This window comes from Osmerus mordax, chromosome 12 (genome assembly GCF_038355195.1).
Source record: "Osmerus mordax isolate fOsmMor3 chromosome 12, fOsmMor3.pri, whole genome shotgun sequence".
NCBI lineage: Eukaryota > Metazoa > Chordata > Actinopteri > Osmeriformes > Osmeridae > Osmerus > Osmerus mordax.
Window position 1 is genome coordinate 17,036,078 of NC_090061.1, and position 24,317 is coordinate 17,060,394.

The following is a 24,317-nucleotide window of genomic DNA, read 5'->3' on the forward strand; positions in this document are numbered from 1 at the left end:
CAGAAGCATAACATGTTAAATGGTGTTTTATTCAAAGATAGACAGACTAGTCTAGGAGTTTACGTTATACGATAGAATAGTATTCTCCATCACACTAGTCTAAACATATTCAGTCTGGATCCTCATGGTTATGAGGGGTACATGAAACTACCTGTATGTGATATACAAACAGCAAAGCAGGTGTAACTGTAATAAAGGTCAACCACATCCTTTCACATCGTTAAAATCATATCAGATAGCACCGAGGTAAAGATAGGATTTGTATTCTGTCTGTTAAGTTAACTTAAGAATGTCCTTGTCAGTGTACATATTACATCATATGGTTGTATGCATTATGGAAAAAACTAACATTCCTTGTTTCAAGATCGAAAAAACTGGTATGTTTTTATTATAATTCATTAGTGTAGATGAGGAAAAGCTTCTTCAGTCAAGCAATCAATGAAGGATGGTCGGGAAGTGCTGTCTACATACAGCCCTGCATCTCACCTCTTGTCAAGTCAGGTAATGTTTTTCTATATGGGATATGGTTCACAGACATCATTACACAATCTAGTTTAATTACTGACATTAATAAGACATTATTCCCCCCCCCAAAAAAGAAGCCCATTAGTTATGTTACAAACTATAAAACATGAATAGAAGCAAACACTAACTTCACAAACACTATCTGAAGTGTTGGGTCAGGACTCACTGCTGAATAGAACAGTGGGCTGTTGCAGAATACATATCAAGTAAATTCAACACAGTACTTGTTTGAATTGATTATTTCTTCTGTGAGCTTCCTGTAACAGCTATTCAAAAGCTAGATTATGTTATCATTATAGAAAAGCAATAGTGACGTACCAAGAAATCATTCAATATAAATCAACATAATACAGAATATGATAAATGTAACCTGAACCATAGTCAATTATGCATGCATTATGCATGCTAATAAATATATTAGTTTTATTTAACTGATGCAACAATGTCACCGGTAAATCACACAACCCAGGAATTACCATGAATACTACACCTATACTGACAGTGGACAGCCAAAATAGAGATACGGACACTGGACAATTTGTTTTTTTAAGTTAAAGGACAATTGAAGGGCCCATAATTACTGAAATCCAGTCAAACACATCCACTAAAAAGCTACCCCCTACAGACTATAATGTAAAGAACAAATCATTACGTACCCTTTAAACCTGCCTCTGAACACTGAAAAAACATAAAGGCTTTCAGATATCTACAGCCTTGTTTGACTCAGTATGGATAAGAGCAGATATCAGGCAGGTTTTTTGTTTTAAAGAAAACAGAGCTGTCTTTGTACTCCAGCTGTTTCACATTCAGTTAAGATTAAGTGTATCTAGTATGACAATGTTAATAGCTAAGATTAGCCAGCATAATAGTATTACTAACAGTATCCATAACCTTTACTGCTAGCTAAGACTACAATGATACTAACCAAGTGAAGCCAGCATTGGTTGGAGTTTTAATAGCGTATTAAACAGTACTACCCAGTATTATGGTATTACTAACTAACAGTACTGTACCCATTATTACAGTAGAGTAGCCAATATTTTAGTATTACAAGCAAAGAGTAACCAGTATTATTGGCTATCATTGACAAATCTTTATCAGTAGAATAATTGCCATATGTTTCGTAAAATAAGCTATAAACTGCACCCCACCAGAATGGGAGCTTTTTGTTTGTAAATCTGAGTATCCTATAAACCGCACTGGAATATATGCCACACTTGATACGGGAACAATGATACCAAGCAATGCACGAATATAGGCAGTAGACATGCCATTGTGTAACACACTTCAAAAATGAAAGTGCGTAATGTATGTTTTCTATTGCCTGGGAATCAACAAATATTTACCTTGAGACGGGTGAGTTCTAAATATTTCCAACGCTCCCCAAAGCATAAGTTATTTTTCCGAGGCGGTAGCTAGCTAGCTTTAGTTAGCCTCCGGGCTAAATTAGCTAGCATAATACTCGTATCAATTTATTTCTGAAAAATATGGTATGGCTTATGACAGTGTAATAAAAGTGTTCCAAGACTATAATGTCCAGGAAGGCAGTATGGCTGACATACGTCACATAATGTCTCTCGGTCATCATCACCTTTTTCATTGGTTACATAGAAAGAGGCTCAAACCATCATATCCACCCTCGTCAGGTTGAAATTCCCTCAAATACAGAACCATAAACAAGCGCCCAAAGAACAACTGACCTGCCTACCAACACCTTTGTATGTAAGGAAATGTGCTTCTGTAAATTGCCATTTAGTCCACCTTTGTTTTTTACTCCACTTAAAAAGTACAAGGTCTAGTCAATAGGCCTTGTGTAAAGGGATATTTAAACACGGAAGTGAGTGACCTGACAAATGTGCATCACATGGAACATAACTGCTCTGTCAAGCCACTTGTCAGGCAAAACAGCATCAGGTGACTGGGAGAAAATACGAGTTCCAAATGAATCCGTACCATGATTCTGTGCCACATGCATACTGGGCTCTTAAGAGGGGTGAGGAGACAGAGGGGTGAGGAGACAGAGGGGTTCGTTAGTAGCAGGGCTAGCGCAGAAGACTACAGTAGTAGGGATAGCATAGCAGGCCTGGACTACAGTAAAAGTCTGACGAAACACTAAAATGAAACTGGATACGGAAGATATAAATCGAGAGGCTGATTTTTTTGGTGAGTTAAGTGTTGGGAAAAATCTGTAATTGTAAAAATGAAGCATCGATAACTTCTCACCTATAAGTTATAAAACCAGCTGCATTGATCATTGACATACTACTCCTCAAAGGAGCTCTATCAGTCAGTACCATCAGTAACTTACAGGAGAGCATTATCCATAGTCCTTATGGTTGGCGGAGTGTGCCTCTTAACAGACAATTCCAGAACATACCATTTTCAGAAACCAATGGGCTGCGTGGAAATACAGATCCTCTCATGCTCTCCATTGAGCTACAGTCCAGGTACAGCAAGAGAGACAAGAGAGAGACAAACAGACAGGCAGGAAGCAAGTAGAGCGGGTCAACAGTCCTCCAATAGTACCAATCAGCAACAAGAGTACCGTTGTGCTTTGCGGTTGCCGTGGAGATCAATGGTGCTGCTTAGCAGCGCGTGATCAATCTGGTCCTCGGTGGCCAGCACCTCCCTCACTGCCGCCTCGAAGGCCGCGCCCACATTGGTGTCATCCTTGGCGCTGGTCTCAAAGTACGGACAGCAGCCGGTCTCCTCGCACCATGCCCTAGCCTCATCCTCGCCCACCTCACGTTCCTCCTCCTTGTCCACCTGGATAGAATGATTACATTTTAATTTAGGAAATCGACCTAAGAGTAAGAAAGTCAGAAGCCAATAATAGTCTCACATACAGCATCTGTTGATTTACAGCAATGCAGTGTTTTACCTCTGCCTATCAATTAAGTTGATGTTCAACCAGACCGGGGATACTTGGGTGTGCTTGATTTGTCTCATCCACTACAGTAAACCAATGGATCACTCCAAAAGAGCAACCTCTGAGGCTAATCAAACTGTGATAAATCATTCTACATGTTATGTAACTGATTTCTGTATTTGATCCCAATTCTGTGTTCACCATACCTTGTTCCCGAGCACTACAAAGGGAAATCTGTCGGGGTCTCGTACGTCAGAGTAGTACATAAACTCCTTCTTCCAGGCTGGAAGGTTCTGGAAGCTGTGGAGATCGTCCACAGCAAAGGTGAGAAGGCAGCAGTCGGCGCCTCTGTAGAATGGAGTCCGCAGTGACTTGAAACGCTCCTGCCCTGCTGTGTCCCAGATCTAAAAGATGACAGAGTTGTTATGCGTTTTTTTGGAGGTTTAGCCCCCTTGCTCTAGGGCACAACTTGGAAACATTACAGTCTGAACCAACCACTACTCAATGTTCTCTTTTCCCTCGGCCCGATTAGGGACTTGATCTGACAACCTTCAGCTATGGTTCCATTCATTATGGGGTTATGCTTAACTACTTACAGTATGCACAGGTGCCTACCTGCAGAGTGACAAAGCGCCCATCGACTTCCAGGTCTCTGTTCAGGAACTCAACCCCGATGGTGTGGAAGGACTGGGAGTCAAATCGGTCCGTCACATATCGATTCATTAGGGAGGACTTCCCCACTCCTCCATCTCCCAGTAGAATCACCTTCAGCAGTAAGCTCTTTCCACTCATCACTACTCACCTGGGGTAAATGTATTATTATAGTAGCAATTAAACCATCCGCTTTAGGTGCAATTTATTTAGCTCAACCAGTGTAATGACATCAATGTAACATTACAAAGTTTGAAAACATCAAACTCACCCTTTCAAACAATTCAAGTGTTTAGATTGGTGCTTTTGACCAAGGTCTGCATCACGGCCGCTTCACTGCTAGATGGACCCACTGTCATCAGCCCTTTTCTCTGGGGTCTGAGGAGTACTGCAATCAGCCTCGATCCAAGCTAGTCCCTGTTGCCCTATTACATCAATTCAGAGATCGGTATTTAAGCAAAAGGATTATGCTGACATTATGAATAGACTAGTGCAGTGCCTGTGCTCGTGATGCCCCTGCCCCTTGATGCAGCCGGTGATAAAGATGTCAGTTACTGTAGTCGATTCAGTGTTAACTTAATTGGAGTTAGAGCACATGGGTGAACCCAATTCACAATACAGATATTACTGTGCATCCACATGGATTATCAGTAAACACATTAGATTGATTAATTTTGTTACCTGAATTATACAGAAAATAAAGTGTCCCCTTTATATTGTCTTGCTGTTAGCTAGCCAGTATCTCATCCATAACATACAGTGTGAATCAGCTTCTTTAAAATGTTTTTCTTTCATTTATTAGGCTACACCTGGGGCCAAATGTACAAAGACAAGTACGCAAGAAAATTGCGCCGAAACATGTACGGGTGTTTCAACACAGAGATTCATATTTATGAAAAAACACGTGTCATGGGAATCTGCGTACCTTCTGCGCACTTTAGAACCCATGCGTACACCATTATTTGAGATGTGATACGGTGACACAGAATGGCCAAAAGGCAAAAAATAAAGTGCATGCATAACAAATGACAGTTTTACTTGATCTACAATGTGAGTAAATTCTGTAAGTTATCAAAACATTATGCGAACGTGAATGTAGGCCATTTCAGCGGGAGATGGCAGACAGGTCGGAGATAAGCCAGCCCACCCTCAGTCGTGTGATGCAGGGGTGTGGAATGACATGATCCGCCTGTCCCCAAGGTACATGAGATTCTCTTACACTGTGGTTGAACAGGCCAACATTAAAGCGTTTTTCCTAATGTAATCAGTACTATCGACTGCACCATGGCCGGTGTTATCGCCCAACTGGTTTCCACGCTAACTGGTTCCCCAGTTGTGCGTTCACCTATCAGTCTTCCTCTATCACCTGATTCGTCACAAATTCACAAACATCTTACTGGCGATTTTCAAGTCGGATCTCATATTTGCTGCGGCGAATATTAAAGTATAGGCTACGTGCGCACTACATTACATACATTCACGACAAAATAAATGGAGACAAAATAAAACATTTGCAGGCTCGCATGAAGTGGGATTCGATCGAATTAGAGCAAAAACACGTACTACACCAAAGCCCATTGCTTTACACTGTGACCTATTCTAACTCATACAAGATTTGCCAAATTGTTACGTATTTATTAACTACGTTGGCCTTCAGGTAACATCTTGTTTTGGCTTCTTCTGAAACAACTGGGTCCCATAGACACTACCCGAAAGTAGGCTACTAATCACGTATTTGGGGTTGTTTCGAGGCAATAGCCGTATTTACCACAACATCACAGTTCCTTCTGACACCACATATATAAAATTCATACTAAGAACGTTGCTGCTAACCCAGACAATACGATCAAAATGGTCTACACGTAACCCTTTGAAACACAACATGGGTCTATTCGTTTCCTATGCGATTTCGTGTATGGCTGAGTGTTTCTTCGCTATATCTATACTTTCATATTCGCCGCAGCAAATATGAGATCCGACTTGAAATTCATCGTTTGTGAATTTGTGGCGAATCAGGTGATAGAGGAAGACTGATAAGTGAACGCACAGCTGGGGAACCAGTTAGCGTGGAAACCAGTTTGTCGATAACACCGGATGCAGCATGCTTTGACCAGGGGTGCAGTGAACATTTCTGGGGTCATGATTATGGAAAGGGATCATATAATTTCTTATATTTATATCATTTTAGGGACTGCTTAACGATCCAAGTGTTCACATTTTTGGGGCATTCATTTGAGCGCAAAATAGTTTGAGCTTTATGTAGCCTAATATAAACAATACATTGGACTCATATTTTTATATTTGCCGAAAATGACAACCCAAATTTTTACCTAAAAGATTCTGGGCTTTTGAGAAAACATTCGGGGCTCAAACCCCAGAAGCCAACCCCCCGATGCGCCATGGTGTCAATGCTAAGGACTAACTTGTCAACAATCATAACCAATAATGCATAACAATGAAGGTTTGCGCGAATTTGAGATTTTTCAGTACAATTCTGAAAAAGTTATTAAGATTAGCGAGGATTTCATGTTATTTTCAGAGATGAGCAATTTTCTATCATTCTGTTTGAAATGTAATTGAAAATGTAAAGGGTGTGGAAGTAGGCCAGACTTTATTAGAATAATCTGGTGTATATTTGAGATTTTTTGACACCATTTTGAAAAGGCTTATGCTTCGAAACTAGCCTGGTCAGGGCCAGGCTAACTGTCAGGCTTAGCCCGTGTTCTTGCTTAACCAGACGTTCCTGTAACACTGACCCAAAGGGAATACGATGATTTACCACGGACATTCTCATTTTCTCATTCTCAACAGTTCAATATGTAGGCTACATTTATAGAAAATCAACTTAAATACATAGGCTACAACCTTTAGCCTAAGGCTTCAACCTTTAGCCTAATGATTAAACAATGATGAACACTGATTTCAGAATGATACAAACATAGCTTGTTTGTGATTTCAAATGTTTAGGCATTAGGCATATAGGCCTAGCCTGGCTCTGCCCTCCTACGTACTTCCGCTCAATTTTGATTTTGCTTCTGTACTAGGTCTGGGAATTCGGCACCAGTCGATTTTCTCAAATAAACTTTTTGTAGGGCCAATCAGCGAATAGCGGGAGTGGCTGAGAACGATGACGTTGATGCCGTGCGCTAGTTTGAGTTGCAGTTCAGTAATGGCGGCGGAGAAATATGCGAGCGAAGCCATTCGGTCCGTTGTGGCAACGCTGCCGAATATCCAAAAGTTAAAGCCGGAGCAAGAACAATCTTTGCTAAGTTTTGTTGGTGGCCATGATGTTGTGGCCCTCCTTCCCACGGGGTTCCAACTATGGCAGCTAGCTCCGTTACAGTAGTGGTGAAGGAGTTGGCTAAGGCGAACGCTAGCGATTCGTTATGGCAGATCAGAGTGGCTCAGGGCAGATCCAATAGTTTTAAACTTCAACAGAGTACCCGCCTTCAAGGAAGTTAACGCTTGTCAATGGGTGATCCCAGACCCTCTGTACAAATGAAATGTACGAGGGTCTGGTTAGGACCAGGCTAATATAGGCCTATATCTCAATCTAAATTATCCCAGTATAATTATCATAGCTACATAATGGTTAACAATTGCATAACGAACCTAAATCCATACATCTATCCTCAATTTTCCCTATACAAAAACCATGTTAAAAAGTTAGGCTACTGGATAATGTATCGATTAATAGTAGGCTATTTATAAAACAATGTCAAAAAAGTCAATTTAGATGTGTTTAGAGGGTGTCTTTTTTTAATCAATGGTAAAGGTCTATAAAAAAGGACCTTGACCTTTACGTAGCCTATCGTTCACGTCAATAATGGCGTGTCATTTTGATTAAGTGGTGGATGAGGGAGCTGTCATAGTACACGGCTTAAAGGGAACGTTCTTTCTGGAAGTCACGTGGCCATGTGCATTGCTTTTAGCCGTGGTGGATTGATATGATCCATGTTCTACCTCTATGGCTGCTTAAGAATAGGGTGCACGCGCAATTTAGCCTGGTCCTAACCAGACTCTCGTGCATTGCATTTGTACATAGAGTCTGGGCTCAATCCATTGACAAGCGTTAACTTCCTTGAAGGCGGGTACTCTGTTGAAGTTTAAAACTATTGGATCTGCCCAGAGCCACTCTGGATCTGGCACAATCAATTGCTAGCGTTCGCCTTAGCGAACTCCTTCACCACTAACTGAGCTAGCTGGAAAATCAAACAAACCCCGTGGAGATCAAAGATTGTTATTGCTCCGGCTTTAACTTCTTTAACTTTCTCCGCCGCCATTACGTAACTACAACTCAAACTAGCGCACGGCATCAACGTAATCGTTCTCAGCCACTCCTGCTATTCGCTGATTGGCCCTACAAAAAGTTTAGTTGAGAAAATCAACTTATGTGCCGAATTCCCAGACCTAGTACAGAAGCACAATGAAAATTGAGCGGAAGTACGTAGGAGGGCAGAGCCAGGCTACGCGCAATTAGCTTGACAACTTAAATCAGGCTCAAATTAGTAGGAGTGCGTGAGTTGAAATTGGCCTTTATGGAACCGCTTTAGCCCCGCTTGACTTGTTAAGCTAATTCAAGTCAGGTTTGGGACTTTAAGTCAAGCTTTTTTGAGCGGCCTTTATGGAACAGGCCTCAGGTAATGTCCGACTTGATGGAGCCGTTTTCAACTCCTCCCCCGACTGCAAGCAACAACTCTCGCCAATTTTTGAAAATGTTTGGCTGAAGTCAGAAGGAGCTAGGGGCGCCACAGCAGAAAAAGTCAGAAGGCACGGCAGAATTCTGGGGGGGGGGGGGCATAACCTTTGCACCCCCCTATATCCAGCCGCGGACTGCACACGTCACGATAAGCACAATGGGTTGATTAATTATTTTTTTGTGAATCGAAAGCATTTTTACTCCATCAACGTTCAAACATCTGCCACCCTAATGCCATCGAACAAGATGGTCCTCCTATTTAGCAAATTAAGGTCTACATTTCACATTCAGTAAAGTTTGTTGCCTTAGCCATTATTCATTGAATCATTCATTGTTCACAATGGGAACATTGAGAAGTTTATTGAGAAACTTGACAAAATATGGGCGTTTCAACAACCATGTAAGGTCAAATATGGGAGTTGGGGGGGTGTGGACAACAAGCTTGTTCATGTGCGCACAATCACAATTTAAGATATCGCTTGCGCAGTGTTCATAAATATGAGAAAAACGAGTTTCCCTGTTTTCTCCGTATGCATACTTTTACGGATGAGTTTACAGAGTTTGATACATTTGGCCCCTGGTGTGATTTTGATGAAGTACTGTGGCCTATCAGGGAAGAGCGACTGGATGTTCAATGAGACCGTAATATTTCATGTGATGAATATTATAGTAAGCATGTTTCTCATATTCGTGTGCCCAAGAAATCTTTAACATTGACAACAACGTCTGTACACAGTTTGTCCAGTTTTGATGAAAATCCTTGAATTTTGAGTGTCCGTTTTTATGCAATGATCAGAAGATGCTAGACATTTGGTAACATTGTTGTAGTGATTGACTGACTGTGTTTGGAAGATCGTGATTAACATGTTGAGTGCACTTGTACTTGTGCCGCTAATACTAGGAGTACTAGGAGCCCACTGCTCCTGGCTGCCCTGAGAGGAAGGACACTTGGATGGGTAAAAGCAGAGGACACATTTCTTCGGTGGACACTGGAGCATGTGTGTGTGTGTACCAATAAAGATTTCTAACCATTATACTATGACATCTAGATGCAGTAGCAGATTATGACTCAAAATATATATATTTTTAAATCCCTGTTATTTGGAGTGCTTTCATATCCCTCTCCAGCCCAGATGTGCTGTGGTCCAGATTGACTAGCATGTGTACTTACCTTCAAGGACACCTGTTGGAGCAAGGACCTCTCATACTGAGATGAATGACAGAGACCCTGAGAAACTCCCCCTCTCAATACAGACTACGATTGGTGGAACTATAACTGTGACAGTGCTGAAACGAACAGTCACAACTGTAGACCTGCCATTGGCACTGTCTGTGCTCATCCACAAAGTACTGTATTGAGATCTAATAACTAATTAAGCCTAGATAACAGCTTTCGAGAATTAAAACCTGTATTGGGCATATGAATCACTCGAATAGTATGTACCAGTCTAAAACCCCAAAAGACAAAACAACAACAGAAAAACGATGAGTCAGGACTCAGGAGTGGACCATGAGTAGACGGGACTGAACATGTACTTCGCAGTGCACATGCGCAGGCAATCCCAAACACACCAGTTTGCTGTCAAACGTGGCTAGCTAGCTAGTTAGCCAGCTATAACCAAAAACGCTAAGAAAAACGACTTTAAACTACACTTAATGTATAGCTATTATTTATTTGCAAGGCAGTTCATGGCAGCTAACTACTACTAAATGTGTAATATTTAAAGCTACAGTAGCAAGCTTTCCAGACTGACATACATTTTGTAGACAACCAGCCAGCCCAGCAGTGTGTGTATAAGTAGCTAGCTATTACTAGATGGTCTAGATAAATGCTCTGAAATATCTGGACCAAAACCTAAAAAATGCAACAGACGTGAATCATAAACACTACGTTTTTGCTTACCTCATCATCTAACCACTTACTTTCGTGGCTTGCTCTGCCAGTTTTATAGCTCTGGCAGTCTTCTTGCTAGGTTTGCGAAGCCTGTTCCACGAAAAAGCAAGGTCTCATCAGGGTCCTAAAGTCCGCGGGGCTAGTTCTAGTAAACAAACCAACATATCACTCACTGTAACATACATGCATGAAAAATTATGAATGATGATTTGTACATAATTGGTAAATATTAAGAGCTTCTTAACGAATCTGGGAAACCCGGCCAATGTCGATTCCAGGATCAGATGTGAATTTCCAAGGAAAGTTAGTGCCAGTACCAAGGGGACATGAGGACTGTGACACGTGCTATTGTGCAGTGCACTGATCTGACTAGCGTACAGTTCTGTTGTCGGTGGGCTAATATTGTACACGTTTATTATATTAGCACAGGGAACCGAGGATGGTGGTTGCCAAAAATGTAGTCGAGGTCAAGCCTGAAGTGCAGTGAGTCTACCCAAACTGCAGAGGGCAGCAATATGCAATTCGACGTCTTTCCTGTAGCTAATGCAAAGAAAAAGAGGAAGCTGCTACCAAAAATTCCTGTCCGACCTCAGATGGTCGGCTCAACCAAAACACTTCTTACGGTTTCTACTTTGTTGATCATGGTAGGATAAAATACCACATCCGTTATCGTTCTGAAGTGTGACACCATGTATCAGCTGTACCAATATCAAGTTACACTACGAGTTACGATACTTAGATACTTTGCATCTGAAATATAATCGCCTGCTGAGTTTAGAAACGGAAAACACAATACTAGACATAGGCTAGCTTACAACTAGGGTGACCACCATCAAACAAAACAAATGTGGGACGATTCGAAGTTTGTGCGGGACAATGTGGGCCATGTTACCAAAACTAAAACATAACCTGAAACTGTTATATAATGTCTAGCTCTATCTAACTGAAAACCATGTATAACGCTTTGTTGTAACTTAACATGTCGGGGAACACGAATCTCCGCTGTTAAAAATGGGAAAAACTACACCGCAAAATAAATAAATGCTTTTATTAAAAAGGCAAAAGAGTGCACGTATGTTTCTTAATATGATCATTAAAACCAACAGACTGATAAAGGCGGGACATTTTCTCAATATGCGACTTGCAGTAGAAGGGGTGAAAATGCTGTGCGGTACAACGCTACAATATTTTGCTCACTGCTCGACTTTGTCTGTTTCAGATGGTTGAGGAGGGCAGGTTAGCAGCTAGTGTTTGTTTGGGGATGCTGTGCGTCCTGGGCACCCTGCCCGGTTCGGCTGCTCAGGACCTCCAAGAACCCGCCTTAGACCTTCTGGACTCCCTAGGCGAGCAGAGTGCTTTTAAGCCACAGAGCACCCTTTCTGATATAGAGTTTGCTTCTGTCAGTTCCTTCCGTGGCCCCGGCAACAATGACTCCCGTGGCAACAAGGAGTTGCCAATCATCCTTTGGTGGAGCTCTGGCCTTTTCCCTCACTTTCCAGGTGACACGGAGCGCATAGACTGTGCCACCTCCTCCTGCCTGGTCACACGCAACAGAAAGGTAGGACAAATTCGGAACAAATGCAATGATTGGACTGGTTACTTGTTTGTCTTCCTGGCAGAAGTCAGGCAGCACGTTCATGTGTTTTGGAGGGGTGGGATATTTTCAAACTCCAGCTAAAATTGCTAGGTTTGCAAAACCTACCTACCATGCCTTTAAACAAAGTTAAATTTTCTCGACAGAGTTCAGTGACTGACTTTCACAAAATGTAATATGACAACTATATTATTTCTTACAGAAAAACAGTTACTCTTGTGTACACTTGAATTGAAGTGTCAGTTTATAGCAATCTTAATATTGAACTTCTTATGCATGGAAGGTCAAGTTGTATAAGCGCACAGCTTCAATTATCTTCTACGGGACGGACTTCCGAGCGTACGAGGCACCCCTCCCCCGCCTCCGCCACCAGACCTGGGCACTGTTCCACGAGGAGTCGCCCATGAACAACTACTTCCTGTCTCACGCGCCGGGAATCCGCCTTTTCAACTACACTGCCACCTTCCGGCGGGGCTCGGACTACCCCCTGACCTTGCAGTGGCTCCCCTCGCTAGAGTACCTGCTGCAGCCGGTGGCCGTGTCTCTGGAGGAGAAGAACCGTTGGAGGAAGCAGGGTCTGGCTCCAGTGCTCTACATGCAGTCCCACTGTGATGTTCCCTCTGACAGGGACAGATACGTACAGGAACTCATGAAGTATATCAAGGTAGGTTTCTCGCTAAGGAGCGTGGATTGCGCAAAATATAGAAAATATAGAAATTGACATTTGGTGTGTTAGTAGACACGTTGTGCAATGTTCATGTCAAAGCTGTGTGCATAACTCTTAATTTCTTGCTAATTTGTGTCTGTATTTTTCTGAATATTCTTATTTTTTTACTCTCCTGTCCTTTCTCTCCTCTTACAACACTCTTTTGTTGTTCTCTTCACCCAATCTTCCTCCACTTCTCTCCCCACTTCCACGTCTCTCCTTTCGCTTACGGTCCATCCCACCCAGGTGGACTCATACGGTAAGTGTTTAAACAACAAGGCCCTCCCAGAGAGCCTAGAGGACACAGCCACAGCCACAGGTGAGGACGCCCGCTTCATGGGCTTTGTGGCGCGCTACAAGTTCCACTTGGCACTGGAGAACGGCCTCTGCCACGACTACATGACGGAGAAGCTGTGGCGTCCGCTGCACCAGGGCAGCGTGCCTGTGTACCGTGGCTCACCCTCCGTGAAGGACTGGATGCCCAACTCCTGCTCCGTCATCCTCATCGATGACTTCCCCTCACCCAAGGACCTGGCTGACTATCTGATAGCCCTGGATGAGAACGACAAGGAATACATGAAATATCTAGAGTTTAAACACCCCAGCCATGTTACCGACTCTCGTCTTCTGGAGGCAATAGAAAGCAGGGAATGGGGCGTGAATGACATGAGCAGGCCCAACTATCTTAACGGGTTTGAGTGCTATGTGTGTGACCAGGAGAACGCTCGATTGGCATCCAAACGGGCCAATCGAAAGGCTCCCAAGCAGAACCAGCCCCCTAAGCCAAAGATGGCCAATAACAGGCATATGGGGTGCCCTCTCCCCTGCCCGGGGTACGGCGACCTCCAGGATATCCCTGTCAATGACAGGTATGTGTAACCACTGGCCTTTGAGCCAATAATTTGCATTTTGTGAATTGTCCATTAGATTTCATAGTATTCCTAATTTTAGCAGTTAACCTGTATGTGTTTGTGTGTGTAGCTGGCTGCAGATGTGGCCACAGGACTACTGGCAGAGCCTAGAGCAGGCTGAAGGGTTGGAGTCACTGATCAGACACAATGAGTCAAACCCCGAGCTGCTTTGGCACCACATCCAGGAGATTTCCACAAGGATGGCTACGGGCCAACACTGACCCTGACTGGGGATGCTTAGCACCTGGAGTGCCTTCAATGTACCACAGAGTTTGCACTGTTCAGGACTGTTTTGTCATACAGGTTAGGCGAAGTCAAGTAAAAAAAGAAGTACATTATGCCTAATGCTGTGTTCCCACCAAAAGCAATTTTTTTGCGCTGGAGATATAGGCTATTTTCGCTTTGCGTTACTTGCACGTTTATATGCACGATTCGCCTTTCTCTTCAGGAGCTTACCGTTTTTTTTAGTTGTCAACCATGTCCGAAATGACTACCATGGCCACCGGCGTCAGTATTGCCACTGTTGCCATGCCAATTATACTTCTCAATCAAGTATTTCCAGGCAATACAACTTTTTCGCTGACCTTATGGCGTTTATGTCAATTAGAAGACCAAAGTAAAAAAATGAAAACCTAATTTTATGTAGTGAATCTAATTAAATCTGCTGCGATAATTGAAACTTTCGACTTTTGAATGCGCTAGATTGGCTCCTATCATAGACTGTAGCCGCAGCCGGCTGACTTGAAGCAGTGAATTCTGGTTAGACATTTTGTCTTGACTTGAGACGCCGTTGAGGCTAGGTCACTGTGACGTATCCATCAAAGTACCGTGAGATCGATTTGAGAACAGCCGGCTGTGTAGCCGAGCGCATTTTCTCAAGAGCAACTGCACAGGTTCTAATGACGACACAGCTATTTCATGATTGGCCAGACTAACACACAGCAACTTTGACGGGTTTTAGTCCGCCTCTTCACTAACGGAAAGACTAAGTTGAATTGAGTTCTGGTTGTATTATCAATCTGTAGGTTGGAGAAAGAGTTTAACATAGCCCAATTCATAGTTTTCAGTCACGTGACATCCGCGGTGACCTGGAGGGCAGAAAGCTGCTGGCGCAACAAAAGCCGGCAAATTACCTTCCCACGTTTCTTTGGATCACGTCTTAGCTAAACAAACTGCAAGTGTTGGGCACTTACGATCCATATACAGCACCCGCTGCCGTATTTCTGCCCCTAAAAACCGCAAGGTTTTATATATGTGATGACTGTGATATCATTACTGTAAACTAGCTAACCCCTCTCTCAGAAAACTGCTAACTATTCAAACGGAAATTCTTTTCCTTTAATTTTTACTTATTACAACCTCAATTCCAAAAAAGTTGGGAGGCTGTGAAAAACCTAAATAAAAACAAAGGACCAAATGAGTATGAAAAACCAATCAGTCTTAACACAAGCCTCACACATTGTCTTTGTTTTACATTCAGTTGAATATCGGTGTAAAGGGATTTCCCAATCATTTAATTGGGTGTGCTTGCCTTCGGCAAGAGCAAAACCTTTGTTCTCTCGCATACAGTTAGGTCCATAAATATTTGGACATTGACACAATTTTCATCATTTTGGCTCTGTATACCACCACAATGGATTTGAAATTAAACAATCAAGATGTGCTTTAAGTGCAGACTTTCAGCTTTAATTTCAGGGTATTTACATCCAAATCAGGTGAACGGTGTAGGAATTACAACACATTTGATATGTGGCCCCCCCCTTTTTAAGGGACCAAAAGTAATTGGACAATTGGCTGCTCAGCTGTTCCATGGCCAGGTGTATGTTATTCCCTCATGGGAGTTCGTTATTTCATTGACAAGGAGCAGATAAAAGGTCTAGAGTTCATTTCAAGTATGGTATTTGTGTTTGGAATCTGTTGCTGTCAACTCTCAATATGAAGTCCGAAGAGCTGTCACCATCAGTGAAGCAAGCCATCGTTAGGCTGTAAAATCAAAACAAACCTATCAGAGAGATAGCAAAAACATTAGGTGTGGCCAAATCAACTGTTTGGTACATTCTTAAAAAGAAAGAACGCACTGGTGAGCTCAGCAACACCAAAAGACCCGGAAGACCACGGAAAACAACTGTGGTGGATGACAGAAGAATTCTTTCCCTGGTGAAGAAAAACCCCTTCACAACAGTTGGCCAGATCAAGAACACTCTCCAGGAGGTAGGCGTATCTGTGTCAAAGTCAACAATTAAGAGAAGACTTCACCAGAGTAAATACAGAGGGTTCACCACAAGATGTAAACCATTGGTGAGTCTCAAAAACAGGAAGACCAGATTAGAGTTTGCCAAAAAACATCTAAAAGAGCCTGTACAGTTCTGGAACAACATCCTATGGACAGATGAGACCAAGATCAACTTGTACCAGAATGATGGGAAGAGAAGAGTATGGAGAAGGGAAGGAACTGCTCATGATCCAAAGCATACCACCTCATCAGTGAAGCATGGTGGAGGTAGTGTTATGGCGTGGGCATGTATGGCTGCCAATGGAACTGGTTCCCTTGTATTTATCGATGATGTGACTGCTGACAAAAGCAGTAGGATGAATTCTGAAGTGTTTCGGGCAATATTATCTGCTCAGATTCAGCCAAATGCTTCAGAACTCATAGGACGGCGCTTCACAGTGCAGATGGACAATGACCCGAAGCATGCTGCGAAAGCAACCAAAGAGTTTTTTAAGGCAAAGAAGTGGAATGTTCTGCAATGGCCAAGTCAATCACCTGACCTAAATCCAATTGAGCATGCATTTCACTCGCTAAAGACAAAACTGAAGGGAAAATGCCCCAAGAACAAGCAGGAACTGAAGACAGTTGCAGTAGAGGCCTGGCAGAGCATCACCAGGGACGAAACCCAGCGTCTGGTGATGTCTATGGGTTCCAGACTTCAGGCTGTCATTGACTGCAAAGGATTTGCAACCAAGTATTAAAAGTGACAATTAGATTTATGATTATGTTAGTTTGTCCAATTATTTTTGGTCCCTTAAAAAGGGGGGGGCCACATATAAAATGTGTTGTAATTCCTACACCGTTCACCTGATTTGGATGTAAATACCCTGAAATTAAAGCTGAAAGTCTGCACTTAACGCACATCTTGATTGATTCATTTCAAATCCATTGTGGTGGTATACAGAGCCAAAATGATGAAAATTGTGTCAATGTCCAAATATTTATGGACCTAACTGTATATATTTATTATTATTGGGTGTGCTTTGCCTTCGGCAAGGGCACAATCTTTGTTCTCTCACATATATATTTATTATTATTTATTTTTGCCCCCCTAAATCTTCGTCAGTATTTGGCCTACATAGACAACCTAGGTGTCAAAAGTTTCGTCTTGGTAGCGATTGAGTTGCTTCTATTGGGATTTACGTTCCGTTGCATGGTTTAGGCTCAAGCTAAGTTTTTGTGGCGAAAAGTGAAGCTAACGGTAGCTAATTTGCTAGCCACAGTCACTGACGTTACTAACGTCACGAAAACACGCGTGACTACCTGTAGCAGAACATTAGTTTCGCATCTGTTAACTTGGGGGATAGCTAGGCTAACTATAGCTTTACTGCAAGGCAGCTGCAGAAACGCCACAAGCAAAGAGGCCAGGGTGATAACTATTTACTCATTTTACTTTGTGATGTGAAACACAATTGTGTAATGTACAATATTAGCTGATATTATTAAGGAAGTAGGCCCACATCTACTTTCGGAAACGGTAGTCTACTATTTCACTGAAGCATTAGCATAATGACATTAGCCTCTGTTGCCCGGGCAACACATACTACAGTGGTCTATGATGCATCTGTTTTCAATCGTTAAAATAAACATTCCTCACAAATAAATTTTCGTTGTAGGATTTATTATGACATTACATTACAAGTAAACGATTTGTTGGTGAAATTATCATTACCTGTGGTTTCAAACCAGTGTTGCTCACTGCAACGCTGTAGCCTACGCGAGACACACTACAAAAACATCTACACAGCTGTTTAGGAAGTCAAACGGCGACAGAACATGTTCGGCACTCCCCTTATTTAAATCAAAAGTCTTTCAATAGGTGAAACTATCTGACTACTAACCTGAACTTCATTGCCACAGCCTAAACTTTGTCAATCTGTTCATGAAAATAATTAATTTCAGCCTAAACCGCACAACGGAACGTTAAATTGAATTCAACCAACGCAATCGCTACCAAGACGAACACAGCAGTAGTACTGTACTGTAGTAGTACAATTTACCGGGGCAGCTTCTCCACACAGGGCTATATCGCATTTTGCGTTGTTACTGACAATGATCGCTACCAGTGAGCTTTTTATAAATGAGCGATTTTCCACGAAATAAATGTCAAGCTTATTTACGTTTTGGGGGCATATTTTCAGTTAGCAGATGGTACTGTTTGAATCGCAATTCCATCTTTTACTGCCGGTAACGTCGTAGAGTAATCTTCAAAGGGGGGTTCTTTATTAATAAATGAATGCAATATGAGTAGGCTAAATGCCTGAAAATATCACGAGAAGGGAAAACTTAAAAGGACGTTTAAATCATAGAGATTAGGTCAATATTTACACTGGTCTGCCAAATTTATTCGTTTTGATTCAGCTATGAGGCTGCCTCTTGCAGGGGAAATGAGAAGACATCATATTTCATTCTACACTTCACTCGTATTTTGAGTTGTAAATGAGCAGCAAAAAAAAGATGCTTTTAAATCTATGTAATCTTTATAAATAATAAGTAGGCCCTATGCATTTTTATATAAAATATACAGAAATATCAATTGTAAACATGTCATTTAAAAACGGACCCCTGTGCAACCGACGCAAGCAAGCACACCCTACAATTTCCCCAGAAATTGTACCCTCTCTAGTTCCAAATGCATTTTGAGTTTTGTTGTGTGTAACACAGCAACCCAACTATTTAGCTAACTAGCTATCTTTAACTCACTACGACCACTGCAGTTGGTCGCCTCGATACACAACAAACTATGTCAAACCGATTACATAAAGATGTTTTTTATGGCAATACCATAATTAATATACCTGTATATTCTTGTGTTTAACTTTACTTGAACTTGATGTAGTGTTAGCTGCAAATACGTGTATATTTGGACGGCTGGCATTGTTTGCCCTCCTTGGAGACAGAGGTAACGTTAGGTTTAATGGCACAAATCCACAATCTCCTCCTCTCTGGGTTTTCTTTATTGGACGTGGGGTGTGCCCCTTGGAACGTAACGTCACGTGAAAACTATGAATACATAAAATTACAAATTTCAGTGCACTGGTTTGTGCAAGTTCTAATGTGAAAACAATTAAATTCGCAACCATGCAGTTCGTCAGCGATAAAGTAAGCAAACAGCTCTTGATCGGCCATGACTGACGTCAACGCAGCAAACCATGAGAAGCAGGAATGTCCAACTTTAAGGAGGCGTTTTTAACTCCTCCCTGAATGCAAGCGGCAACTCTCGCCAGTCGAGAAAAAAGCCTGTTTTGAAGCCTCGATTTTTGTTTTTTGGAGTTGGGAAGGGGCGAAGGGCGGGAGAGGCCGAGGACAAAATGCACGCCCACCTCGCTAACAGCCTTTCTCCTCTATGCCCCTGGCTAGTAGACCTGTCAATCAAGCCATCCACCCCCCAAAATCTACGGATCTTTGAGGCTTAATATCTACATAATGATCTAATTATTTTCAGATGGACCACCAGGACACTTGTTGAAATGCGTTCATTATGTCCTCAATTGTATGTGATGTAGTGCTGTGCTGTTCTGTGGTTGGATGTATGTTTGTGCCGCGGGGAGGCGCTACCTCTGTAGCGTGTGTGTTGTGGAGGGCACGTCGGCGTCGTTTTTGTTCCAGTTGATTTGTTCAATCAGAAGCTGTCTGACCGTGAGACTGATGTGTCTGCAGCTCATACAATAAATATGCCAAGAACGGCTAAAAGGTGATCAACCTATCGTCCACTCTTTTCCTCCGAATACAACGTTAGCTGCAACAACAGTATAACTCAACAACACTGATAAGGGAATCTAGCTAATGACACCATAATTGGGTGTGCTTTGCCTTCGGCAAGGGCACAACCTTTGTTCTCTCACATAAATATTTATTATTATTTATTTTTGCCCCCCTAAATCTTCGTCAGTATTTGGCCTACATAGACAACCTAGGTGTCAAAAGTTTCGTCTTGGTAGCGATTGAGTTGCTTCTATTGGGATTTACGTTCCGTTGCATGGTTTAGGCTCAAGCTAAGTTTTTGTGGCGAAAAGTGAAGCTAACGGTAGCTAATTTGCTAGCCACAGTCACTGACGTTACTAACGTCACGAAAACACGCGTGACTACCTGTAGCAGAACATTAGTTTCGCATCTGTTAACTTGGGGGATAGCTAGGCTAACTATAGCTTTACTGCAAGGCAGCTGCAGAAACGCCACAAGCAAAGAGGCCAGGGTGATAACTATTTACTCATTTTACTTTGTGATGTGAAACACAATTGTGTAATGTACAATATTAGCTGATATTATTAAGGAAGTAGGCCCACATCTACTTTCGGAAACGGTAGTCTACTATTTCACTGAAGCATTAGCATAATGACATTAGCCTCTGTTGCCCGGGCAACACATACTACAGTGGTCTATGATGCATCTGTTTTCAATCGTTAAAATAAACATTCCTCACAAATAAATTTTCGTTGTAGGATTTATTATGACATTACATTACAAGTAAACGATTTGTTGGTGAAATTATCATTACCTGTGGTTTCAAACCAGTGTTGCTCACTGCAACGCTGTAGCCTACGCGAGACACACTACAAAAACATCTACACAGCTGTTTAGGAAGTCAAACGGCGACAGAACATGTTCGGCACTCCCCTTATTTAAATCAAAAGTCTTTCAATAGGTGAAACTATCTGACTACTAACCTGAACTTCATTGCCACAGCCTAAACTTTGTCAATCTGTTCATGAAAATAATTAATTTCAGCCTAAACCGCACAACGGAACGTTAAATTGAATTCAACCAACGCAATCGCTACCAAGACGAACACAGCAGTAGTACTGTACTGTAGTAGTACAATTTACCGGGGCAGCTTCTCCACACAGGGCTATATCGCATTTTGCGTTGTTACTGACAATGATCGCTACCAGTGAGCTTTTTATAAATGAGCGATTTTCCACGAAATAAATGTCAAGCTTATTTACGTTTTGGGGGCATATTTTCAGTTAGCAGATGGTACTGTTTGAATCGCAATTCCATCTTTTACTGCCGGTAACGTCGTAGAGTAATCTTCAAAGGGGGGTTCTTTATTAATAAATGAATGCAATATGAGTAGGCTAAATGCCTGAAAATATCACGAGAAGGGAAAACTTAAAAGGACGTTTAAATCATAGAGATTAGGTCAATATTTACACTGGTCTGCCAAATTTATTCGTTTTGATTCAGCTATGAGGCTGCCTCTTGCAGGGGAAATGAGAAGACATCATATTTCATTCTACACTTCACTCGTATTTTGAGTTGTAAATGAGCAGCAAAAAAAAGATGCTTTTAAATCTATGTAATCTTTATAAATAATAAGTAGGCCCTATGCATTTTTATATAAAATATACAGAAATATCAATTGTAAACATGTCATTTAAAAACGGACCCCTGTGCAACCGACGCAAGCAAGCACACCCTACAATTTCCCCAGAAATTGTACCCTCTCTAGTTCCAAATGCATTTTGAGTTTTGTTGTGTGTAACACAGCAACCCAACTATTTAGCTAACTAGCTATCTTTAACTCACTACGACCACTGCAGTTGGTCGCCTCGATACACAACAAACTATGTCAAACCGATTACATAAAGATGTTTTTTATGGCAATACCATAATTAATATACCTGTATATTCTTGTGTTTAACTTTACTTGAACTTGATGTAGTGTTAGCTGCAAATACGTGTATATTTGGACGGCTGGCATTGTTTGCCCTCCTTGGAGACAGAGGTAACGTTAGGTTTAATGGCACAAATCCACAATCTCCTCCTCTCTGGGTTTTCTTTATTGGACGTGGGGTGTGCCCCTTGGAACGTAACGTCACGTGAAAACTATGAATACATAAAATTACAAATTTCAGTGCACTGGTTTGTGCAAGTTCTAATGTGAAAACAATTAAATTCGCAACCATGCAGTTCGTCAGCGATAAAGTAAGCAAACAGCTCTTGATCGGCCATGACTGACGTCAACGCAGCAAACCATGAGAAGCAGGAATGTCCAACTTTAAGGAGGCGTTTTTAACTCCTCCCTGAATGCAAGCGGCAACTCTCGCCAGTCGAGAAAAAAGCCTGTTTTGAAGCCTCGATTTTTGTTTTTTGGAGTTGGGAAGGGGCGAAGGGCGGGAGAGGCCGAGGACAAAATGCACGCCCACCTCGCTAACAGCCTTTCTCCTCTATGCCCCTGGCTAGTAGACCTGTCAATCAAGCCATCCACCCCCCAAAATCTACGGATCTTTGAGGCTTAATATCTACATAATGATCTAATTATTTTCAGATGGACCACCAGGACACTTGTTGAAATGCGTTCATTATGTCCTCAATTGTATGTGATGTAGTGCTGTGCTGTTCTGTGGTTGGATGTATGTTTGTGCCGCGGGGAGGCGCTACCTCTGTAGCGTGTGTGTTGTGGAGGGCACGTCGGCGTCGTTTTTGTTCCAGTTGATTTGTTCAATCAGAAGCTGTCTGACCGTGAGACTGATGTGTCTGCAGCTCATACAATAAATATGCCAAGAACGGCTAAAAGGTGATCAACCTATCGTCCACTCTTTTCCTCCGAATACAACGTTAGCTGCAACAACAGTATAACTCAACAACACTGATAAGGGAATCTAGCTAATGACACCATAATTGGGTGTGCTTTGCCTTCGGCAAGGGCACAACCTTTGTTCTCTCACATAAATATTTATTATTATTTATTTTTGCCCCCCTAAATCTTCGTCAGTATTTGGCCTACATAGACAACCTAGGTGTCAAAAGTTTCGTCTTGGTAGCGATTGAGTTGCTTCTATTGGGATTTACGTTCCGTTGCATGGTTTAGGCTCAAGCTAAGTTTTTGTGGCGAAAAGTGAAGCTAACGGTAGCTAATTTGCTAGCCACAGTCACTGACGTTACTAACGTCACGAAAACACGCGTGACTACCTGTAGCAGAACATTAGTTTCGCATCTGTTAACTTGGGGGATAGCTAGGCTAACTATAGCTTTACTGCAAGGCAGCTGCAGAAACGCCACAAGCAAAGAGGCCAGGGTGATAACTATTTACTCATTTTACTTTGTGATGTGAAACACAATTGTGTAATGTACAATATTAGCTGATATTATTAAGGAAGTAGGCCCACATCTACTTTCGGAAACGGTAGTCTACTATTTCACTGAAGCATTAGCATAATGACATTAGCCTCTGTTGCCCGGGCAACACATACTACAGTGGTCTATGATGCATCTGTTTTCAATCGTTAAAATAAACATTCCTCACAAATAAATTTTCGTTGTAGGATTTATTATGACATTACATTACAAGTAAACGATTTGTTGGTGAAATTATCATTACCTGTGGTTTCAAACCAGTGTTGCTCACTGCAACGCTGTAGCCTACGCGAGACACACTACAAAAACATCTACACAGCTGTTTAGGAAGTCAAACGGCGACAGAACATGTTCGGCACTCCCCTTATTTAAATCAAAAGTCTTTCAATAGGTGAAACTATCTGACTACTAACCTGAACTTCATTGCCACAGCCTAAACTTTGTCAATCTGTTCATGAAAATAATTAATTTCAGCCTAAACCGCACAACGGAACGTTAAATTGAATTCAACCAACGCAATCGCTACCAAGACGAACACAGCAGTAGTACTGTACTGTAGTAGTACAATTTACCGGGGCAGCTTCTCCACACAGGGCTATATCGCATTTTGCGTTGTTACTGACAATGATCGCTACCAGTGAGCTTTTTATAAATGAGCGATTTTCCACGAAATAAATGTCAAGCTTATTTACGTTTTGGGGGCATATTTTCAGTTAGCAGATGGTACTGTTTGAATCGCAATTCCATCTTTTACTGCCGGTAACGTCGTAGAGTAATCTTCAAAGGGGGGTTCTTTATTAATAAATGAATGCAATATGAGTAGGCTAAATGCCTGAAAATATCACGAGAAGGGAAAACTTAAAAGGACGTTTAAATCATAGAGATTAGGTCAATATTTACACTGGTCTGCCAAATTTATTCGTTTTGATTCAGCTATGAGGCTGCCTCTTGCAGGGGAAATGAGAAGACATCATATTTCATTCTACACTTCACTCGTATTTTGAGTTGTAAATGAGCAGCAAAAAAAAGATGCTTTTAAATCTATGTAATCTTTATAAATAATAAGTAGGCCCTATGCATTTTTATATAAAATATACAGAAATATCAATTGTAAAC

The 24,317-nt window shown here is 41.8% G+C and overlaps 2 protein-coding genes across 2 annotated transcripts; one reads left to right on the plus strand and one right to left on the minus strand.

The window, feature by feature from the left end:
• Window positions 1-11: 11 nt before the first annotated feature.
• On the minus strand, window positions 12-10,707 carry rab9b (RAB9B, member RAS oncogene family). The gene is made up of 5 exons (XM_067248107.1): window positions 10,648-10,707; window positions 4,317-4,470; window positions 4,010-4,196; window positions 3,601-3,798; window positions 12-3,291 (listed from the first exon to the last, which is right to left on the minus strand). The coding sequence occupies exons 3-5, from the start codon at window positions 4,184-4,186 to the stop codon at window positions 3,055-3,057; spliced, it is 612 nt and encodes a 203-aa protein (XP_067104208.1). The 5' UTR covers window positions 4,187-4,196; window positions 4,317-4,470; window positions 10,648-10,707; the 3' UTR covers window positions 12-3,054.
• Window positions 10,708-11,231: 524 nt separating this feature from the next.
• Window positions 11,232-16,092, plus strand: fut11 (fucosyltransferase 11 (alpha (1,3) fucosyltransferase)). Its single transcript, XM_067247613.1, has 5 exons — window positions 11,232-11,282; window positions 11,858-12,196; window positions 12,516-12,896; window positions 13,185-13,807; window positions 13,920-16,092. The coding sequence occupies exons 1-5, from the start codon at window positions 11,232-11,234 to the stop codon at window positions 14,068-14,070; spliced, it is 1,545 nt and encodes a 514-aa protein (XP_067103714.1). The 3' UTR covers window positions 14,071-16,092.
• The last annotated feature ends 8,225 nt before the right edge of the window (window positions 16,093-24,317 follow it).